Source organism: Pecten maximus, chromosome 9, assembly GCF_902652985.1.
Source record: "Pecten maximus chromosome 9, xPecMax1.1, whole genome shotgun sequence".
In the NCBI taxonomy this organism is placed as follows: domain Eukaryota; kingdom Metazoa; phylum Mollusca; class Bivalvia; order Pectinida; family Pectinidae; genus Pecten; species Pecten maximus.
Window position 1 is genome coordinate 19,629,074 of NC_047023.1, and position 16,396 is coordinate 19,645,469.

Below are 16,396 nucleotides of genomic sequence, written 5' to 3' on the forward strand. Positions count from 1 at the left end.
GTTTGACATTGAAAATTTGCCAACATGGCTACACGATTGGAAATAAATTTCAACCGCCTTCTAGCCAGATGTGAAACCATGGCAAAAGACAAAACGTCATGGGATTGGAGACTTGAAAAGGTATACTATATGGGTCAATGTTACTCCAACAATGTTAGAGGTTTTACACGGCGAGATACTTTTGACAGGCGCTGTCGCAGTCGGCAAAATCCTATCCGATAGAAAAAGAGCCGACCAGCGGCCTCTTATGTTATAGGAGTAGGGTCAATGTACATTAATGTTCATAACGACATAGGCTAGGGATGCACTTGACGATTAAAATGTAGATGTGAGCTCAGGGTCTTGATGATTTCGTGACAGAAAGTCACATCTGTTGCATGAGATGTGACGGTGCCAAGGACGTCCTCAACACGGACGATCCTCCAATTGAACAGGCGAATCTGAACTAAACTGACGGCAGACTTTTTAAAGTTTCATACACTGGAAGGTCAAAAGTATTTCTTCACATTCTAATTTTGCTATATAATCTTACAATTTAAACTTTTTTTTCATTGAATTTTATTTGATTTTAGTGAAAGTTTGTATGCTCAAAGAGTTTTTATCTACATTTCATTTGATAATATTTTCTTTATTTTTCGTTGTCATTTATTTGAATAATTAAAATTTATTTTACAATATGATTTTTTGTAACGAAATTTTGATGATACTGTTAATGAATGATGACAGTGCCGCGGGAAATTTGGTTCTGTGGTGTGGGTAATCTCTACCTACATAGGAGGTATTACGCATACAAAATTTACATGAAGAATGTCTAGCTTTTCTTTTGCAACACATAAAATTTCAATAAAATACAGCCATGGATGAAAGTGATTGAAAAAAGTTGAAAATACAAAGAAATTATAGCAGAAATAGGTTGTGCAGAAAGACTTTTGACCCGAAACTGTAGTTTCATTTTAACACCAGATGACGGCATCCCGTTTTGTCATCAATATGTAAAAGGAGAGGAAAAATGCACGGCCAGACTGGGGTTCGAACCCGGGACCTCTGAATACTAGTCGGATGCTCTACCAATTGAGCTACCTGGTTGCCAGCATTCATCCCAGTCCCCATCAGCGTATTATATAGTTTTTAGCTTCCACATTGTACTTTCGCAAAGAGCAAAACGAATTCATATTTGTTAGTGTATGTTTATATTTGTAGATGTATGTTTCTTCACATCGTGGATACACTTAGCCCGAGTTTCCTCTGTCCCTGACACCATGTCTGGTGTAGGACCAGAGTGCACTACTATATGAAAACGTGGAATACTCCTACACCATTTGGTGTCGCTAAGATTTTGGTACAAAGACAATAAAAATACAGTGTGACATAACACCTATATACACACACATATTAGGTTAAATAAACTCCAATCCCTCCCAACTGGCAACAGCAGATCAAGGGCCTGTTCGTTTATGCTGACAAACTGGTTCGTAAGTTTTTAAACAACACCGGTCCAAGTGGTCTAACCGTTTGGACCATGAAAATGGCCCTAGAGTCAGGACTAGTGTACTGTGGTAAAATAACTTTTCACAGTTATCTCCCCTTGTAATACCTGTTCTATTAGAAAATGAAGATTACTTCAAAAATTTTCAGTGTTTTTGATTTAGAAAAACATACATTTTAATAGATTATGCGTATTGTCATTTTTATTGCATGTAATGATTTCAATTACAGTTCATTACTGCTCTCCAAGATCAACTGAGTGAATTGAAGAAGTCTCCATGGTATGTCACAATGCTTTATTCCTCGAAGCTGTATTTTTACCATACTTACATTTCTGAGAAAAGGAAAGATTAAGAAGATTTATGTAAATAGTTTCACCAGTCCAGCACTGAATGTCCATTATAGTGTTAGTTATGTACCACATATACTGTGTAACATCCATGTTCTTATCATTATTAATAAATTGACAAATAAACTTGGGTGTGGAGGTTACTTCTGAAAATAAGCATTATTTTTATTTAGATAAAACAGTACATGTATTTGAAATTTCCAGCTTGAGTTTAGAAAGAATTTGACTATAAAAAGAATGATTTTTTTTTTTTTTTTTTGTAGTCGTCCAAGCCAAGAAACTTTGAATGACTACAACAAAAAAGTGGACTTTCTGAAGGGAATAATAGAAGCAGAAAAATTGGTATGTTTTTTGATAGTTTTCTGTGTTAAATCCTTATTTATGATTTGATATAAATATCTAAATCTTGTTATCTCATATTGTCGAGATTCACAAAAGTAAGCTAGAACTTTATATTGTGGAAGGATGGTTTAACAGAGACTTATATATTATACATTATGTCAATACATACATGTGACATTCATTAGTAATATGATCATCAAATATTGAGATTTACCTTCCAGGTGTGTACTTGAATATGTACTAATAAATTACATTGTTTTACAGCCAACAACTGCAGAAAAAGCTCTTGCCACAAACAAACTAGCTACAATTTCTTCGTCAGGGAAAGGTAACTCCGTAAAGTCTAAGGAGCTCCACCTACACACCAAAGCTAGATACCAGAAAGACATGCGTAATGAGCTTCTTGGAATGGATGACATGCAGAGTAAGATAACAATTAACTACAGTTTCTCATTTTCCAAAAAAATCCTGTTAACTTTTTAAAAGTAAAAGCCTTGTACAGGTTGACCAGCATAAAGATATTGGTTATATATCTGTGAGACATACAAAAAGATTTCACTTTTTTATCAGTCATGCCAGGTACTTCTATAAACAAGACCACTTTTTCCAGATGCTTCTGCTTGGAGATGTATGCTTGGCTACATATTTCTATTCCAGTGATTTTTGTGTCGCCTTGAAAAGGTGACATATAGGTATTACTATATCGGCATCGTCATTGTCGGCGTCGGCGTCCGCACAATGGTTTCCATGCAATAACTTGAGTTCCCTTTGGCCAATCAAACTCAAACTTCATACAGTGCTTCCTTACCAAAAGTGCTTGCTTGGGATTGCTTTTCAGGTTCAAAGGTCAAGGTTACTGTTTCTATTAATAGAAAATTGGTTTCCATGCAATAACTCGAGTTATCTTCAGCCAATCAAACTCAAACTCCACACAGTGCTTCATTACCAAAAGTGCTTGCTTAGGATTGCTTTTCAGGTTCAAAGGTCAAAGGTCCTTGCTACTATAAATAGAAAATAGGTTTGCTTGCGATAATTTGAGATCTCTTGGGCCAATCAAACTCAAGCTTGATGCATTGCTTTCTTATAGGAAGTGCTTGCTTGTTTTGAAATTCAAATCCTAGCTTGCTATGCAGGCGACACATCCACTTCCGTGGAATTCTTGTCTTCCATATACATGTACTTATAAAGATCACTTTTAAGATATTTTGAGATGCAGTTTAACCACTTAGCCTGATGTCTTTTTTCTTTATAATGTTAATATTTGATAACATCATGACTGAGTGTCCAAATGTTTGACATATTTCTGTAATTGTTATGTAATTAAGTCTGTTTCTTACAAAGATGGAACTGGAGACAGACAAAATAATCCCCAAGATGAGGAGGATATAGATTCTCTGATACAACACCATCATCAGATGCAGGAAAGACTTGCCGATGAAATGCTGATGTTGACAAGAAACCTCAAGGAAAGCGTGAGAGATTCAGGCAGAATCGTAAAAGAGGATACAAAGGTAAAAACTGTGTTGAAAGACAAGATTAGTTAGATACCAGTAACCAGTAATTATAACCAGTATGTTGACAGAAAAAAATATGTTATTATTTCTTTACTAGTGAAATATCTGAACTTATAAATTCAGTATAAAAATTATCATCACTCATGTGATCTCATGTTAAAAATTTTGAATACAATAAACTTTAGATTAAAGCTAAGTTTGAAATACCTGTGTCATTTTTTTTTTTTTTTTTTTTTGCTTTTAGAAAGTTGTGGAGACAAGCAAGCTAGCAGATGTAAACTATAACAAACTGGCAGTGGTCACTGAGCAGGTGGAGAAACATACCAAAGGATGTGATTGGTGCATGTGGATCATGCTAGCCGTCGTCATCATGCTATTCCTCTTCATGATAATGTTTATCAGACTTTTCCCTAAGAAACATTACAGCTACGAGGAGGATTTATGATTCTGTAGCAGTATGGGAGTCTGTGTGAGAATGATGTGTGTAATTTATAGAGATCTGGTTGATTAGTGATATACTGTTTAAACTATTTATTAGTATTTACAGGTGTTAGTGAGTTAAGTGTTGGATTCTGAGGTGATATTACTGGATAGATACAGTGAGTCAGAACATGTATACCCTACTTCCATTGGTTATAAATTTTCTTGATAAAAATTGAAAATTTTTGTTTTTTTTCAATTAATCAATATGGTATCAAATTTTCTGTGATGAAATGGCATTTGAGCTGAAAGAAGATTTAATTAATATGATTTTTTTTTGGGAAATAACCCTTTTTTCCAAAGTATTTCTTTGTTGTAGAAGGAAATTTATAGATAGGATTCCCACAAAAAAGTGAATGAATATACATGTACATTGTAATTACTCCTTAGGGCTATTCCAGAATTGTGTTTGTGAGAGTGATGAGAGGCACTTGTATTAAAAGTGGATGGGTAGTGGTGTGAAGCCCCATTTTTCTAGTACTGAGTATTCATATAATAAATATGTTCAATATATGAAAAGTGGTGGGGTTAATGAAAAAATGCCTCCCACTCCTTCGACATGGATAATTTTAGAAGACCCTTAATTATCAGTTTAAGTTTTAAGGTATTTGTATAAAAGCAGTGTATGTATGATTAGAACACAAGGAGGGAATAAATGGGTGTTAAATGAGAATAATGGTAGCTGTATACAAATCTTGTGACAATACAACAGGGCACATTATATTCGTATAGACAAAATATAACATGGTGACTAGTCAGACTGTTAGATATAATTCCATCAAATGTGATAATTCAATAGTTTGCTATAGTAATTCCATATTCCCCTTTCTGTATCCTAAATTGTTCATTTATTTTGTTTGATAAATTGATAAGGACAAATTGTTCTCCAATTCATTAAAATTTACATTGATGTAAATTTACCATTAGACATGGGACATTATTTGATGTGAATGTTATATAACAAATGACAACCAATTATGAGATGGGGGCTAATTATCTCCCTTTACCAAAAATCTGGGGCCGGTTCATTTATGAGGACAAACCAGTTCATCTGTTTTTAAATGTAACATTTCAAGCATGCAGTATATCATGACGGATCTGCAGATGTTAATGCAGGCCTTGAAAGTCTTTTTCAAGGCTCGTCAGAAAACAACATAAAACAACCAGGTCCGTCCTTATTTTATAAAAGAACAACTTGTTGTTCAACAGGTCCAATCATTTGAACTGCAATCAACAAAAAATGGCCTTGTTCTTGCATGTTTCCAGTTTCCTTCCAATTGAATTTTGTAGAGAGTTGCTACAGATATATTATTTCAACAGTTTTATTTAGTATATCAAAAACCCATGTGATGTTTCCAATTTGTGCCTAGTATCACGGACATATTTCGTGCTAGTATTGAGTAAAGCTACAGTGTGCTGTCAGAATAATTGTGCCATGGACATTTTGCATTGAATATTTTTTGTCAAATTAGCAATGATTTTGTGTTATACATAAATTATATTTTACAAGTTGTATGCCTAGGCCTATGTTCAAAGAGGTAAAACACATCCCTGGGGTGCAGTCTTCACTATGTCAGCAATTAACTATCCATAATCCTTACATGAAGCTGCTACAAGGCCCCCCTGCCTCATCGATACTTTTAGGTGTATTCATTAATTGTGTAATAACAATGATTGGTACATGTATTTCGTATTTTGCTAAGGAGACAAAACATAAGGGACATAACTCTTGTTGTCTTCCTACCTTTTTGGTAACGGTAAAAAGTTTCCCAAACATTTGAGAAGACAATAAGAACATTAACAACTGTATTCTGGATTAGATGATTTGATCAGAAATGGACATTCTAAAACAAGACTCAGCTTGGAATTTATGTAAGAAAAAATAATGCCTAGTTGAAATGATAATCTTTTACAGTGTTTCATGTGATGTGCGGTGCTGTACAGAATGCTTCTATTTATATTGTTGATAATTAGGAGTTATGAATATTACAGGGGCATTCCTTCGTTTGAATGAGGTTTAGTTGGTCAAAATTAAACTTACTGGAAAACATGTATCTTTTCCAAGTGGCAAAAGTTATAATCTTAACATTTATAAGGCAGTTTTACTCTCAAGTTAACCAAAGTTCTTAAGAGTTTTAAGTCCTGATAATTCTTAATTCGCCCTGAAGTATCATTAATTACCGCAAAGACATACAGTATTTGTATATGATACGTCTTTTTCCTGTACATTTCGGCATTGATTCATTATACATAGGCATAAACACTCATTTAATCATTGTTTGGACATAGTTTTCATCAATGAAAATTGTGCATGTTTCTGATGTCCAAACGAAGGAATTTCCCTTTAACTTAAAATGTATGGATTATTGCAAGAAAATGAATTGTTAGATAAGTTTTCATCATGAATTGTTAATTTTGATAATTTTTCATCTTTCATTCTAACACATCAGGAGTGAAACAATGTTTTTAGTTTACCTGTCAAAACAACACATGTACTAGTACTATAGTGAGGCCTGTATTGTCAGGCTTCAACATCCCCTCAGACCAATGCTTAATAACCAAGAGGGCCAGGGACACAATGTTAGGTACATAATATCACACCAAAAAGGGCTGGCCTAAGTTTGGTCAAAAGGACGACTTTAATTTACCTCAATGTAACAGGGGTCACATTTGATAAAATCATTTCCAAATTATTCATTTGTCTTAACCAAATTCCCAGGGCTATGATATTTGACATTTGAATATTACGGAAAATACAATTGTAAATGGAATAAACTACAGTTCCACATCCATATTTTCAGTCAACTTTGAAATTCATATGATTTAAATCATCCAACGAAGTCTTGGCTTTGTCAGCTGTAAAACAGGTGAGCAATACAGGCCATTTGGGTCTGTTGTTTGGGTCAACCGGTGTGGATACATAGTAGCTGCCTCTTCAGAGGCGGGGGCTGCGGTGGCTGAGTGGTTAAGGTGTCCCGACACTTTATCACTAGCCCTCCACCTCTGGGTTGCGAGTTCGAAACCTACGTGGGGCAGTTGCCAGGTACCGACGTAGGCCTGTGGTTTTTTTCAGGGTGCTCCGGCTTTCCTCCACCTCCAAAACCTGACACATCCTTAAATGACCCTGGCTGTTAATAGGACGTTAAACAAAAACAAACAAATCTTCAGAGGCCCATGTCATCTGTATCCCTTTAATTACTCCAAAACTCACAACAGGGGATAGATTTAAATCCCTTGCTCCATTCTTTTTCACTACCAAGTTTTAGGCCTTATTTAAATTATTAACTTTTTACCTAAAAATCTGTCTTGATAACCTCATGAAAGTCGTCACCATCTACTGGGCATTTGATAATGTATCGGCATAAGTAGAAGGAATGATCTGTCTCGATCTCATTCTGCTCATCATAACTAGACCTATGATATGTACTGGTACTGCCCCCTCCCCCTCTCCCCCTCCCCCCCTCCCCCTCTCCCCGTGACTTGTGTTGATTACTCCTTATTTTGTTAATCATTTGAACAACGGCTATGTTTATCTAACCAACAATTGTGTGGATAATTTCTTATTTCGTAAATAGTTTTAAACAGTGTCTGTAGAGTACGGTTTGATAACATAAAATAATTATCTAGAAACAGTGATATCTGTCAAACTGGATCAGTTAGGATCACCATCTTAAGTAATCCTGTCATGTACTTTTATTTCCATATATTCAGATTCTCTAAAGAAAATTGATAATGAGGAACATACATCGCGACATAATTTGATCTTCCTCAGAACTTCCCCTTAATATAATGGAAATTAATGGAAATTGAGCCGAGACAACTCTCATTGGAATTGCGTCATAATAAAGTAGTTTACTGCCAGCATAGGCCATACACTGTGACCGGACAGTGCATATAGTACTGATATTATAGGGTAGTGGTCAGATATTTCACAGCTGGTGTTATATGGTAGTGGTCAGATATTTCACGACTGGTGTTATATGGTAGTGGTCAGATATTTCACGGCCGGTGTTTTATGGTAGTGGTCAGATATTTCACGACTGGTGTTATATGGCAGTGGTCAGATATTTCACGGCTGGTGTTTTATGGTAGTGGTCAGATATTTCACGGCTGGTGTTATATGGTAGTGGTCAGATATTTCACGACTGGTGTTATATGGCAGTGGTCAGATATTTCACGGCTGGTGTTTTATGGTAGTGGTCAGATATTTCACGGCTGGTGTTATATGGTAGTGGTCAGATATTTCACGGCTGCTGTTATATGGTAGTGGTCAGATATTTCACGGCTGCTGTTATATGGTAGTGGTCAGATATTTCACGGCTGGTGTTTTATGGTAGTGGTCAGATATTTCACGGCTGCTGTTATATGGTAGTGGTCAGATATTTCACGGCTGGTGTTTTATGGTAGTGGTCAGATATTTCACGGCTGCTGTTATATGGTAGTGGTAAGATATTTCACGGCTGGTGTTTTATGGTAGTGGTCCGATATTTCACGGCTGCTGTTATATGGTAGTGGTCAGATATTTCACGGCTGGTGTTTTATGGTAGTGGTCAGATATTTCACGGCTGCTGTTATATGGTAGTGGTCAGATATTTCACGGCTGGTGTTTTATGGTAGTGGTCAGATATTTCACGGCTGGTGTTATATGGCAGTGGTCAGATATTTCACGGCTGGTGTTTTATGGTAGTGGTCAGATATTTCACGGCTGGTGTTATATGGTAGTGGTCAAATATTTCACGGCTGGTGTGTTATGGTAGTGGTCGGATATTTGACGGCTGCTGTTATACATGTATGGTAGTTGTCAGATATTTCACGGCTGGTATTAAAGGGTAGTGGTCAGATATTTCTGGACATATGCTATAATTTAGATACAGAGTGATAAGATAGCTACTGTATAACATCGTTGACTGTAGAAAATGCAAAACGGGAAAGGGAACAACCGCAACAATATCACCACGAATGAAATATATTTGCGCGCGAGATAGCATTACTGTAGAGGAAACTAAGAGTTCAGATTGTACTCAGCAGGGAGAGAAATTAAATAGGTTTATATATAAAAATATACACTTGATTGATATATCTTAACGTCTTATAACACAGCATGGGGCTGATGTCCCCTGTTAAGGGTTCAGTAAAGAAAATCGAGTGAAGCATCTGGTAGTATTAGACCATGTCTTTCCTATTAGGGACCATCCCCAGTTGTTCACAGGGACTTGGGAATTTAGGTGTAGTTGACCTAACTTAGTGTGCATAGCATATTTTCAGCAGTTTTAGGGAGCTACATTATCAGTCGGTAAAGTAACACCCCCTGTGTTTATAAACATCTGACTTGGATAGTAGCAAAAAAGATGTTAAACACGCTTGGATAGGTCGAATTACCTAGACTGTGACAAAAACTTCGTGTGCCTGTGTTGTTGATTGTTATGAGTGTAAATAATCCGCGATGTTCATGTTTTCCCCCAGCAGGTATTGCCCTGCCCTGGACCTGAAAAATCACCATTAATAAATATCGGGGCTCTGGGTTCTTTAAAAGCAGGATGTAGATGTTATATAATTGAAGTATGATGGATGTTCATAATCACATCATGCAAAAAATGTCTGCTCCTATCAGTTTTAATACATTTTTTTTCTTTCCTCTTATTTCAAAAGTTCGTATATCACATTTGCCAAGTGTTTGTAGTGATTCATGTTTCTCAAAGAAATGACATGTAAAAAGTGCCGGCATCCATTACAAACAGCTGATAGGAGGGCAGAGGAGGAACTATACGATATGTTAAGTTTGTCTTCAAAGCAGAAAAAAAATTAACTCGATGTTGATTGAAAAATACATCATGATAACAAAAAATCCCTCATGGAAATGTGATTTTAATTTGGCGTATTTTTTGTTTTTGTAGATATAGTGATGCATTATGGTGCCGAAACGTGTATGTGACGCCGTTTGTTATTTGTTGAGTTGTAACCGTCTTTAGTGTTGCTGTTTTTGATTGGTCGACTGAGACTAGCTGCAATGTTGTTAGCCTTTACGTGCAATAATAAAGTATAATGGACGCTGTCAGACGTGTGTTGTTTCTCCCCTACATTAGAGTAGGTTCATATGTCGGTTTAATGACCACTGGTGTACTCTAATGTTTGGCTGTCTGTGATGTCTGAGTGAGGGCGGTACACCATCGACAGAACCCCTACTTACACCATTACAGACCCCCCTCCCTTATTTCGGTATGCCGAAATGTCATAAACCTATTGCTTACCGTATCCTGACATTATCATGCACCTGACGAGGTGTTGGCTAGGATCATGACAGTAGAAAATAATTATATCGACAAAATAAAGTGTTGATGTTCGGAAAACTTTCCTGATTTGGCCCACCAATATGGGACATGGAGCATCTTCCGGTAATCTGTGTATCCTTTTCACATTTGGAATGATCTACCCCGACAAGCAATGTGGGTCCTGAAAAGCTTCTCAAACCCCTGTATATACATAATTTTCCATTGAAACTATTGGAAGTTAAAGACGAAACTGTATGCGATAACAAGCCTTGAATTGCAACTCGGCAAAATACTGTTGGTATCTATCGGGTAGGGGAAACGTCTATCGATGCCGTACCTATAAGAGAGTTTGTACGTACATGTATACAATTTACCGCCGTACACCGCCGGAAGAGAGTTTGTACGTATATGATTTACCGTCGTACACCACCGGAAGAGAGTTTGTACGTATATGATTTACCGTCGTACACCACCGGAAGAGAGTTTGTACGTATATGATTTACCGTCGTTCACCGCCGGAAGAGTGTTTGTACGTATATGATTTACCGTCGTACGCCACCGGAAGAATGTTTGTACGTAAACGAGTTACCGTCGTACACCACCGGAAGAGTGTTTGTATGTAAACGAGTTACCGCGCGCCGTACACCACCGGAAGAGAGTTTGTACGTATATGATTTGCCGCCGTACACCATCTGTACAGGGGAACTCTGTACGTATACGATTCGTTATAACCGTTGTCAGTTGTGAGTTAGTATTATGCAGGCACGACTTATTCACCGCATAATACCGTCATAAAGTGTCCGTAAACTGTTGTACATGTACGATTTACCCATGTACACAGCCGGTAAACTATTCGTTTGTACGTGTGTGTTTTATCGTCATTAGAGGGAGCGTTTTAGGCACTAAAATCTGATGGTCATAGCTGAATTGGATCTCTTTACTATAACAACTGCAGCTATTCATTTCCATTTAGATGTTGTAATATCCATATGAATACAAATTATCCTTGTACACCACCGAAACAAAATATACCTGTACGCAACGGATTTATCACTACACATCGCCGAATAAAATATCTGTACGTATAGGAATTTATCACTGTACACCGCCGAATAAAATATCTGTATGTATAGGAATTTATCACTGTACACCGCCGAATAAAATATCTGTACGTATAGGAATTTATCACTGTACACCGCCGAATAAAATATCTGTACGTATAGGAATTATCATTGTACACCGCCGAATAAATTCTCTGTACGTATATGATATCGGCTTAGTGCACCGCCGGGTAATTATGTCAGTACATAGTTTTAATATCAGAATGACGTTATTCTGACGTAAAGTGTAAAACACACTTTAGGAAATGACGAACGTCAGCTGTAAGGAACACCTCACCTAGTGTTGTGTCTGCCAAGTATGAGAACCTTTCACCTAATATTACCATAGTAAAGCCTTCCTAAAATGTCAGAAAGCTGACATGGGGTAATAAAGATGTACTCTGAAGCAGATGTTGAAGTTTGAGAAGTAACGAATACTTTGCCTGGTTTATAATATTTTATATATTGTGTCGCTGATATGTCACTTATATCATCAACAGCCCGTTTAAATCCTCATTATTCGTCTGAGGCGAAAACAGTTTTGTTTCAAATCAAATTAAATCTTTCCATTTAAATTAAAGTTAGAGGTGGACAGGGTCCTTCCTTTTCATATCAAGATCTACCAATATTCCGACGGACTGTGCTCTCATCTTTTCATTCCTAAAGTTCCGAATTAAGATATTTATTATGACTGGGTTATTTAATAAAACGTCGCATTATCCGGTAACAAACGAAGCCAATTTTTAATATGAACAGTATACAATGTATTTAACTAATTGTCTTTTTTTTGGGGTCTGTGATACGGTTATTACTTTGATAAACTGGGTTAAAAAGCTGATAATAAACCTTCGAGGCCGTTTACAAGTTATCCGTTTACAAGTTATCCGTTTCCTACATAAATATTATTAACTGTTCTTTCTGTTTGAGACAGTCTTGACGCGTTTCTATTTCAAAGCTATAAATATAGTGAGATTGTTATCGCTATTTCTCGAAAAGAAAATTCTTCGAGTCTATTTCTTAGATTGAATTTAGATCCGCTTGTATTAGTTGAAGTTAGTTAAGTCTATTTCATAGAAAGTTCCTGATGGATCTTTTTCAGATTTAATCTGTAGACTCTGTAGCTTGTTTCAAATGATTAAGAGGAAGAAGAGAAAAGCAGAGAAGAGAACAGTTTTACAGAAATCCAATAAAGGATGTTCGATGGTGGACACAAAGACCAATGTCGCTTTAGGATCTCTTGTGTTCCTTATACGATATTGTACTACTAGCTCAGCTCGATCGGTTGAGTGTAACTATATAGCCAAAGGTCCTGGGTTCGATCCCTATCGCAGACATTGAAATATATATCATTTATAGTGACCGTGACCATTGTTTCATTAGCACCCATGAAGGGACCGAACACAATTGGCATGCATGTATGTCTCTCACTCAATCTACCGTCGTAATACCCTGAATTCCCCACAACTGGCACGTGTCTCTCACTCAATCTATACCGTCGTAATGCCGTGAATTCTCCACACCTGGCACGTGTCTCTCACTCAATCTACCGTTGTAATACCATGAATTCTCCACACCTGGCACGAGTCTCTCACTCAATCTACCGTCGTAATGCCATGAATTCTCCACACCTGGCACGTGTCTCTCACTCAATCTACCGTCGTAATACCCTGAATTCCCCACAACTGGCACGTGTCTCTCACTCAATCTACCGTCGTAATGCCATGAATTCTCCACACCTGGCACGAGTCTCTCACTCAATCTACCGTCGTAATACCACGAATTCTCCACAACTGGCACGCGTCTCTCACTCAATCTACCGTTGTAATACCATGAATTCTCCGCAACTAGCACGCGTCTCTCACTCAATATACAGTCGTAATACCATGAATTCTCCACAACTGGCACATGTCTCTCACTCAATCTACCGTCGTAATGCCATGAATTCTCCACACCTGGCACGTGTCTCTCACTCAATCTACCGTTGTAATACCATGAATTCTCCACACCTGGCACGAGTCTCTCACTCAATCTACCGTCGTAATGCCATGAATTCTCCACACCTGGCACGTGTCTCTCACTCAATCTACCGTCGTAATACCCTGAATTCCCCACAACTGGCACGTGTCTCTCACTCAATCTACCGTCGTAATGCCATGAATTCTCCACACCTGGCACGAGTCTCTCACTCAATCTACCGTCGTAATACCACGAATTCTCCACAACTGGCACGCGTCTCTCACTCAATCTACCGTTGTAATACCATGAATTCTCCGCAACTAGCACGCGTCTCTCACTCAATATACAGTCGTAATACCATGAATTCTCCACAACTGGCACATGTCTCTCACTCAATCTACCGTCGTAATGCCATGAATTCTCCACACCCGGCACGTGTCTCTCACTCAATCTACCGTCGTAATACCCTGAATTCCCCACAACTGGCACGTGTCTCTCACTCAATCTACCGTCGTAATGCCATGAATTCTCCACACCTGGCACGTGTCTCTCACTCAATCTACCGTTGTAATACCATGAATTTCACACCTGGCACGAGTCTCTCGCTCAATCTACCGTCGTAATACCACGAATTCTCCACAACTGGCACGCGTCTCTCTCTCAATCTACCGTTGTAATACCATGAATTCTCCACAACTAGCACGCGTCTCTCACTCAATATACAGTCGTAATACCATGAATTCTCCACAACTGGCACGTGTCTCTCACTCAATCTACCGTCGTAATACCATGAATTCTCCACAACTGGCACGTGTTTCACACTCAATCTACTGTCGTAATACCGTGAATTCTCCACAAATGACACGTGTCTCTCACTCAATATACAGTCGTAATACCATGAATTATCCACAACTGGCACGTGTCTCTCACTCAATCTACCGTCGTAATACCATGAATTCTCCACAACTGGCACGCGTCTCTCACTCAATATACAGTCGTAATACCATGAATTCTCCACAACTGACACGCGTCTCTCACTCAATATACAGTCGTAATACCATGAATTCTCCACAACTGACACGTGTCTCTCACTCAATATACAGTCGTAATACCACGAACTCTCCACAACTGGCACGTGTCTCTCACTCAATCTACCGTCGTAATACCATGAATTCTCCACAACTGGCACGTGTATTTTTCATATAGTTCCTAAGGATGGCACACTGACCTCCAGACGTGATACACGCATGCGCAGACATTACGTCTTGTTGGTGGTCTTCGGCAAAACAAAACTTTCCCCTTGTAAACAGTTTCATAGGCTAACACCTGTTACGCTGTTATTTCCGAATTTTTCACCTAATGACGAAATGTGTTTCTTCAATTAGAAGGATTCAAATACCAAGAAGCGATGATGAATCGTTATACTAAGGTAACAGGCAACACTGCCATAGCTGATGAACATACTCGCGTGTACATTCTGGTGAATAATTAGCAGGTCTTATTTGAGCTATCCTTGAAATTGCAACAGAGTTAAGCAATTCGAAAGAGAAAATGTTTGAAATTATTTATATCAAGGTCAAATTCTACTCTAAATTTTAGCATGTTTACGACGAAGAAAACATTTATCATGTCTACGACGAAGCACTGTTTTGGCGAGATTCATTTCTGGCATTGATTCACGAAGACATGCCTGTTCAAAAAAAAGTTATGTTAACACTTGTGTTAATTTGTCGTTTAAATGGTAAGAATCATAACGAATAGATAGTTCAAATTAATTTGAAAATGTTGTCAAAGGAGTTCGCCAGACCTAGCTAACTCTAAAATTCTCACGTCAAATAATCTAGCAACGATTAATCTTATTTAAATAATGTTGTTTTTTTCAATTTCACCTAATGAGATTTTGCTTTTATCACGACATGAAAACGAGCACCAGCGTCAGTCGATCGTGCTTAAATGCACGTGCAGGAGATATTCTTCTTTTACGTGAACGATCAGATTACTTGTTTAATGTTTTCAGTGTTGTACCAGAGTAAAATTGTGCACATAAATATTCAGAAATAATTGACAGCGGAAAGATATTTTTCACGTTGCTTTGAAAATTGCTGTTCTTGCCATTTTGTTGGTACACAGGTGCCTAGCGCCAGACATAACCGGCACGAACCGATCTATTATACTCCTCTCTGGAGAGGGTGGACAACGATTGTAGATTTGTACAGATTAATTTGTACAGATTAACACTTCCTATTCTCACTTGAGTAATTCATTACCGCCTCAATGTGGTCTCCTTCACATAGCATTACATCTCCGTCACAAACTTTTTATATATCACCACATACCCTAATCTAACCATTTATGTAATCTGTATCATTACGAGTATTCCACGTGAGGATGTGTCCAATTATTCCATCGACCACTGCAGAAAACAGATGGACTAATTCAGGCGTTATTAGGTAATACTGCTCTAATGCAATCGTTCCAGTCTGTTTTGTGTCTTGTTACAGGTATTCATCAACAATGGAGCAGAATGACCCCTCCCGGAGGAGGGATGCACCTTGCTCTATAATGCATCTCCGCAGGAACATCCGAAACGTCATGTTGCCGGGAAACGCATGGAGTAATCCGATTAAAACAGATAGCTAATGAACTGGGGTTATCAACACAGTTGTTTCTTTTGAATTTGTAAAATTTATTGCATTTTTATTTCATTTTCTCCCCACTCCAATTATTCTGAATGCAGTAAAAACCTTACGTCTGCTCGCCGCACGCGCTGATGTGGTTGTCGTCTGTTTCTCATCAAAGCGCGCGAAATGTTTAGACAGATGTGATATACGCTATAATGGGACGCTTACCACATACAGAACAAGCGAATTGACTGACGGAATATCAATACCTCAATTGCGT

The 16,396-nt window shown here is 37.8% G+C and overlaps 1 protein-coding gene across 1 annotated transcript; it reads left to right on the top strand.

The window, feature by feature from the left end:
• The first annotated feature begins 4 nt into the window (after positions 1-4).
• Positions 5-10,225, top strand: LOC117334071 (vesicle transport protein USE1-like). The gene is made up of 6 exons (XM_033893510.1): positions 5-120; positions 1,717-1,766; positions 2,098-2,176; positions 2,441-2,600; positions 3,518-3,687; positions 3,935-10,225. Exons 1-6 carry the CDS (start codon positions 25-27, stop codon positions 4,133-4,135), a joined length of 756 nt encoding a protein of 251 aa, XP_033749401.1. The 5' UTR covers positions 5-24; the 3' UTR covers positions 4,136-10,225.
• The last annotated feature ends 6,171 nt before the right edge of the window (positions 10,226-16,396 follow it).

Coding starts and splice junctions, on each gene's coding strand:
- LOC117334071 (XM_033893510.1), top strand. CDS start 25: ATGGCTACACGATTGGAAATAAATTTCAACCGCCTTCTAGCCAGATGT. Junction 1,767..2,097: donor GAATTGAAGAAGTCTCCATG/GTATGTCACAAT, acceptor TTTTTTTTGTAG/TCGTCCAAGCCAAGAAACTT. Junction 2,601..3,517: donor TGGAATGGATGACATGCAGA/GTAAGATAACAA, acceptor TTTCTTACAAAG/ATGGAACTGGAGACAGACAA.